General features: G+C 39.1%; 1 protein-coding gene and 1 pseudogene across 1 annotated transcript; both read left to right on the top strand.

Moving 5' to 3' along the window:
• The first annotated feature begins 239 nt into the window (after positions 1–239).
• LOC126793591 (pentatricopeptide repeat-containing protein At3g02330, mitochondrial-like) lies at positions 240–3,661 on the top strand. The gene is given in 10 exon segments (XM_050520155.1): positions 240–345; positions 348–461; positions 464–1,109; positions 1,111–1,181; positions 1,184–1,644; positions 1,646–2,059; positions 2,061–2,123; positions 2,125–2,745; positions 2,747–3,129; positions 3,436–3,661. Coding segments are annotated over 9 exon segments (2,520 nt in total). The 3' UTR covers positions 2,771–3,129; positions 3,436–3,661.
• On the top strand, positions 3,479–6,071 carry LOC126795611 (WPP domain-interacting tail-anchored protein 1-like; annotated as a pseudogene).
• The last annotated feature ends 1,438 nt before the right edge of the window (positions 6,072–7,509 follow it).

The following is a 7,509-nucleotide window of genomic DNA, read 5'->3' as shown; positions in this document are numbered from 1 at the left end:
TGACCAATTGATGAGGTCATATTTTATCCACGTATCGTATTGTGTTCGCACTTCTTAGCTCTTACTCATACTCATATGGCTTCAATAATAATCCACGGCACAGCTTTAAACCTGTGCAAAATACTTGATGGCATTTTGTCCAAAAATTTATTCAAGATGTACAACATTTTACCATAAGTAAAAAAGTAGACAAGTGTACAATATGAATGAGGCCGCCAAAAGAATGAGAGCCACAGTGAATGGCTACTCCTCACCATCATCTCCTTCACAATTGCTTATTCAGACTCTTCTCTTTCCCTCTTAAACCTCTCCACCCAACATCTTCTCTCCCATTCCCTACTCTCTCTCTCGCCGCAACTACCAAACAACACCCCCCAAAACCTTCAAAACTTTCTCCCACATTTTCCAGCAATGCTCCCGCGGCGGCGGAGCTCCGATCCCGGGGAAACAGGCCCACGCCCGCATCTCGTTTCCGGGTTCAACCCCACCGTCTTCGTTTCCAACTGTCTCCTCCAAATTTGCGTCAAATGCTGCGTCTTGCGTTATGCAGCTAAGCTGTTCGACGAAATGCCGCAACGGGATACGGTGTCGTGGAACACTATGATCATCGGGTATGCCGAGAGCGGCGACATGGGTTCTGCGCGTGCTTGTTTTGATGCAATGCCGGTGAGAGATGTGGTTTCTTGGAACTCGTTGATTTCGGGCTACTTGAAGGATATGGGTTGTTTCAAGTCTGTTGGTGTTTATGTCGAGATGAGGGAGATTGCTGACCGTACGACATTTGCTCTTGTTCTTAAAGCGTGTGGAGGGATGGAGGAGATTCAACTTGGGATGCAAGTTCATTGTGTCGCGGTCAAAATGGCTTTCGACATTGATGTGTTCACAGGGAGTGCTTTGGCTGACATGTATGGCAAGTGTAAAAGACTAGATTGTTCGCTCCGGGTTTTTCGTGAATTGCCTGAGAGAAATTTAGTATCCTGGAGCGCTGTGATTGCAGGTTCGGTTCATAATGAGAGGTTTGTGATGGGTATAGAGCTGTTTAATGAGATGCAGAAAGCAGGCGTTGGGGTGAGCCAGTCTACCTATGCTAGTGTTTTCAGGTCGTGTGCACTCAGTTCATGGGCATGCTATCAAAACGCAGTTTCATTCTGATGTAGTAGTTAGTACTGCAACATTGGACATGTAACTGATGCCAGAAAGGTATTTAACTCGATGCGAAACCGGAGTTTGCAGTCATATAATGCAATAGTAGTAGGGTATGCTTCCAATGGGAAAGGTTTTAAGGCTCTGCAGATCTTTATGCTTCTGTACAAGTCTGGTATTGTTTTTGATGAAATAACGTTGTCTGGTGGCCTTGGTGCTTGTGCAATGATCAAAGGACACTTGGAGGGCCGTCCGCTACAAGGATCAGCTATTAAGAGTAGTTTCAGATCCAATGTACATGTAACAAATGCAGTTCTCGACATGTATGGTAAATGTGGAGATGTTTTGAGAGCCTCTCGTTTGTTTGATGAGGTGGTAAGAAGAGATGCTGTGTCTTGGAATGCAATAATTGCAGCTCATGGACAAAATGAAAATACAGAGGATACACTTTCCTGTTTTGTTTCCATGCTTCGGTCAAGGATGGAACCTGACGAGTTCAGCGTATGGCAGTGTTTTAAGAGTTTGTGCAGGTCAGCATTCTTCAAACCATGGTATGGAAATCCATAGCAGAATAATTAAATCTGGAATGGGTGCCAACTTGTTTGTTGGAGGTGCCCTTGTTGACATGTACTCCAAGTGTGGGATGATGGAAGAGGCCAAAACATTACATCAAAGAACGGAACAGACGATGGTCCCATGGAATGCGATCATATCTGGATTTTCAATGCTTAAGCAAAATGAGGATGCGCAGACATTCTTTTCTCAGATGTTGGAGATGGGAACAAAGCCTGATAATTTCACATATGCAACAGTACTCGATACCTGTGCTAATCTGGCTACAGTGGGACTTGGAAAGCAGATCCATGCTCAAATTATCAAGCATGAATTGCAATCAGATGTTTATGTGACCAGCACCTCTTGTTGATACATATGCCAAGTGTGGTAACATGCAAGACTCTCATCTAATGTTCAAGAAAGCAACAGAAGCGGGATGCTGTTACATGGAATGCCATGATTTCTGGCTATGTGAACTATGGTCTCGGAGAAGATCCCCTTAGAATTTTTGAAAGTCTGCAGCTTGAGAATGTGAAGCCACACCACGTAACTTTTGTTTCTGTCCTCCAAGCCTGTGGACACATAGGAAATGCTGTAAATGGTTTACACTACTTCCACACAATGCTTTCAGACTACGGTTTGAAGCCTCAGTTGGAGCATTACTGTTGTATGGTGGATATTATAGGAAGGTCGGATGATGTCATATGGAGAACTCTGGTTAGCATTTGCAAGCTTCATGGGAATGTACAAGTGGCTGAAATAGCCGCAAACTCGATTTGGCAATTGGATCCACAAGACTCTTCTACCTATGTTCTGTTGTCAAATATATATGCTGAAGCAGGAATGTGGGGAGAGGTGTCAAAGATGAGGAAAAGAATGAGGTAAAATAGGATGAAGAAAGAGCCGGGTTGCAGCTGGATTGAGGTAAAAGATGAAGTACATGCATTTTTTGTTGGGGACACGGCTCATCCAAGAAGTATGGAGGTATATGACAGACTTGATTTGTTAGTCGCTGAGATGATGAAGATTGAAATTGAGTTTGTGCTTTGATGAGGAGATGGAAGAGCTCTAGAGTAGGCAGTTATTGAATTTTGGTTTGAGTGATTTTATAATGCATGTGGCAACCAAGGAGTATGACTTTTGAGTCTTTTATATCCAAGGAGGAGGAGAAAGCGGTTGATTCTGTTGAGAAGGCTTTAGAGTTCACTATCATGTGAAATTTTAGACTCTGAGGTGAGTGAAATTAAGATCACAGCTGCCCAAGAGCTACTATCTCCGTACACATACTTGGGGGAAACATTTGCTGCAATGGAAAAAGAGCTGCAAAATCTGAGCAGCGTTTAGAGTAGTTGCAAGAACAGGTGTCTGAACTGAGGATGCAATCTCTGAAGTTCGAATGGACCTTTCCATGCTCTGATGGAAAAGAAAATTGTAAGCTAACAGTTTCATTCAGAATGTTTTTGGTGATGGTATTTCAAATAATTAAAGCTTCCCATTCTTATTGGGTATAAGGTCATGGGGGTTGTTGGGGTTTTGTAATGGTAAGCAAGGTAGGTTAAATAACCACATCTGGTTCCTAAGTTGAATTGTTAGGGAGTGATACTATTGCTTTCATTCTGTTTTATTGCTTGCATATGACCAGGCAGGTTTCTCTAATCACCTTTACTGTATATGTTGATATAGTAGCGACTATAACTGTTGATTTTGTCCATATTCTAAAGCTTGCGTATTGGTCAGGAATAATGACAAATGAGTGTGCCATTAAAGCAAGAATGTGTAAACTGTTGAACACCGAAGACATATTTTGCAGATGTTGGACAAATCTTTGGTGAGTGGGATCTTGAAATTAAATTAACTGAATCAAAACACATTGAAGAGGATCTGAAATTGAGATTACTCTCTTCAGAATGGGAGTCATATTGCAGTGAGGATGAAGCAGCAGATGTTTGCTAGAGTTGGTTAGAGGCAGATAATGCGGCTGGGGTCATAACTAGTATTTCAAAGGAACTGCTGGCTGGACTCCAAATTCTCCAGTTTAATTTAGATGGTTCAGTTCAGCAAGAAAATGAGCTACAATTGAGGGTGGATGAGCTCCTTAAAGCCAAACAAAACTCTTTACAAAAGTTAATGACTTCTTTCACGCACAGACAGAGAGCTTAAAGGACAGCTTGAAGGAAGGTGAAGATAAATTAATTATTGCCAATTCTGAGGTCTTTATTCTGAGCGAGAAGGTGAGTTTGCTTGAAGACGACATCAGTGATATGGGAACTGTGATTACAGATTTGAAAGAGAAACAATCAAAAACTGAAGGTAGCCAGGAGAAGCAAAACTAGGGATATGGAAAATGTGATAAAAGATCTAAAGCAGAAGGTTTCAATAGCTGATATCGGGCTGACAGTGTAGTTGACAAGTGTTTAATAATATCCGAATCTAATGCAGCACTAAATGAGGAAGTAAGCTTTCTCACTGTCAGATTGAAACGCATGGAGGCAGCTTTGCATCAAGCTGAGGAAGCAAAAATAGCTACTGCAACTGATAACCGAACCAAGTTATTACGAACTTGATTGTGCAACTTGCTTTTGAAAAAGAGTGCCTTCATAAGCAGGTTTTTACCATATTATATCTTATTAATATTCATTTAGATTGGGAATTTCACTGTTATCTGGGAATTATGTCTTATTTTGTTGTCTGTCACATGACTGAGCAGCTTGTTATCATTGTTACCATGTAGATTTTAGGTTAGATGTGCAAATCTCAACTTTATAATGATTAATACGAATAAAAATGTTACACTCAGGTGTCATCCAGGTGAAGTAAAGCTAGAGGATTAATAATAAATCATGACATTATGTGCATATATGTTTCCATTTCATCTGTTCGTATTCATATTCATTTGTAAGTATGTATCTGCTTGGGGACTTAGGGTGACAGGCTGTAGGGTGGAGGTTTGCCATGGGTTTAAAATTGGCGGAGGCAGCATAGGACCAGTGAGAGCCTTTGCCCACACTGACTTTTTGATTTTCTTCACGTTTGAGTCATTTGTGCCCCCACTCAAATACTAATTTCACCATGCCAAAGAAATCAATTGCCAATATGCATGGTCATATTCATGTATCATCTTCTTGGTTATGCTTTTCTTTGCTAATGTGATACTTCCCGCTATGTTTTTATATTTTTGTGGCCTTGGATTGGAGCTTTAGGAGGAGGTCTAGACAGATTGTACGTATACATATATATCACATTGTCAATCGGCTGCCTCCAACACATCTGCAAAAGACTTGGCTTAAGAGTATGTTTGATCCATTTAATTTCCATCACAAAAAGTAGCTTTAACAAACTAAAGATGAGATATGATCAACTTCGGAGCCTTTGGAGAAGGATTAAGGCAATGCTCTGTGACATATTTAATGAGCTGGAGGGATCCAAGAGATAAAAATACTTGTTGCTGGATAATAGCTTTGCATCTCTTTTAGAGTCTTAGCTTTTGTGTTTATCTTTTATGAGTTGAAGACACTCTCAATTTGTGCATTAACCTCAATTGGGGGTTAAAATTAATTAAAAGATTGGTTCATGTTTGAATCTGAGATGGTTCATGCATGTATTCATTCATTAAGGCATATTTTTTTGTGTGATTGATTCAAAAAATTTGCCCCCTCTCATTTTTGTTTCTCCCTCCGCCGGGTAGGTTAGCTGTTAGGTTAAAAACTTATAATTATCCCATGCTAGAACATATATCACAAGCCCGAATCTTCTTTGATTATTAGTTTTATTATCTTATATAAAAGCTTTCTGTTTTGGTAAATGAAGTATAATAGCAATAGGGTTTAGGTCCTCTTTGATGTTATCTACCATTGTACCTCTGTTTTGCTCTGATGTAGTATTCTACCTCATACTCCAGAAATGTCGTTTTTATGTCATGGTATTCAATATCATTGCTTTGCGCATTCCTGTATGTACTTTGTGCTGTTGATGTCTGCAGCGTAACCAGGACAACTGTAGTCACTAAATTTGCCTCATTTGTATTTTCCAGCTGGATAGTACTCGGAAAAATGCTTCTATGGGGGAGACTGATAGTACTCATGGCAATGCTCAACGTACTGAATTCAGCTGCAGCAACTTATTGCTTTGCTCAACAAGAATACCCATTTTGATGCTGTTGCAGGGGATTTTCTTATCATTGACCCCTACAATAGCTTTGTCGTCAACAAACCAGTATGTAGAGCTCTACGGATCTTGTAGAGGAAAAGAGAAAAGGAAGAATGCAAGATAGCCATATTGTTTGTGTCTAAATTCCCTTCAGCATTACTACAGTTGTATTTTAAGATAGAATTTCTTAAGATAGATGGTTGAGTTGATGGTCCTGATCTTCAGATGGATCCTCTGTAAGATGGTCTTCTTTTGATGTCGAAAAATGAAAAAATGTTAAATCTCGAAGGAAAAGAAAATCCAGGGACAGGAATAGAAATAATTAATACTTCGCTACACCATATTACGTATAAGTGCATGACCGTGAGTTCTTGACAATCGACACTTGTAAAATTGCTTTTAACATAAAAATCAGCAGGAAGTTCTACCTTTCCAAATTCTTGCGAGTGTTTGTTTGAGCATTGAGAAAAACTTTGAACATCATACTATCGAACCTAATTTTGAGATTGCTTGCCATGCAAGGCATAATAACTCCATTGAGTTAACTAATATATATATATATTTAAATCAGTTAAACATATTATAATTTTGTCATGTTGCTGACACGCTTGAAACTTCGAATACCGGATTTTAAACATAAACATTACTTATAGTAAGAGTGTCAAAATGCAGTTTAGCCAAAAACAATTCTAACAATATGAAAAAAAAAAAGGAAAATTATTCAATGCACAACAATGCAACCGGACTAGTATTTATTAGGGGTGGGCATAAAAAACGAAAATCCCGATCCCGTCCCGATCCTGTCCCGAAATTCATAGAGACGGGACGGGACGGAGGTCTAAAAACGTTCGTCCCGTCCCGTTTCATAATAGTGGGATGGGACGTGGGACGAATAATTTCTATCCCGCTTCGTCCTATCCCGTCCCCCCTTTAATGAAAACTTAAAAATTCTTATATATTTGTATCAAAATGAAACTAATTTATGTTCTTAATAACTCCAAAATTATATCAATTCAAATAATAATGGTAAATTATAATATTTTAACATAATATGTATTTTTTTGGTTAAAATTTCATTATTAAATGTTATTTTGTTAATGAAAAAGTAAAAATATAGGTTTTTATTTAACTTTATAGGAAGGTGGGATTTGTCCAGTCCAGTCCCGTCTCGATCCCGTCCCGTCCCAACCGAGATTAATCATGAGTGGGATGCATTCTTAAAAACCCTCGTCCCGTCCCGATCCCGTCCCGATTCAAAAGAGTGGGACGGGACGTGGGACGGGACGTGGGATGAGCTCCGTCCCGTCCCATCCGTGCCCACCCCTAGTATTTATTATGCAATCTCAACTATTAATATCTATAAATATTTCATTAAAAAATATATATATATATATATATACTTAATGAAATCTAACCATTCATTTAATTTAGTACGATTACAGTTCTTAACTAAATAAATTCTAAAAAAAAGCTCTTCAGAACAAAAACAAGAACTCAAGATCGTATCATACATTTTTTAAATGCAAAGATGAGTTTAAGGCATAAAAAATGAAAACCAGAACGAACATTGGCCATTTAAAGGGAGTATATACAAAGTCGATGAAGTGATAGATCTAGATCAAGTCTCGGCTTTTTTAGACCCAATAGAGGGGAAGAGATAATGGA

Source organism: Argentina anserina, chromosome 5 (assembly GCF_933775445.1).
Source record: "Argentina anserina chromosome 5, drPotAnse1.1, whole genome shotgun sequence".
Classification (NCBI taxonomy): domain Eukaryota; kingdom Viridiplantae; phylum Streptophyta; class Magnoliopsida; order Rosales; family Rosaceae; genus Argentina; species Argentina anserina.
Note: the sequence above shows the minus strand (reverse complement) of the source record. Positions and strands in the feature narration are given on the sequence as shown.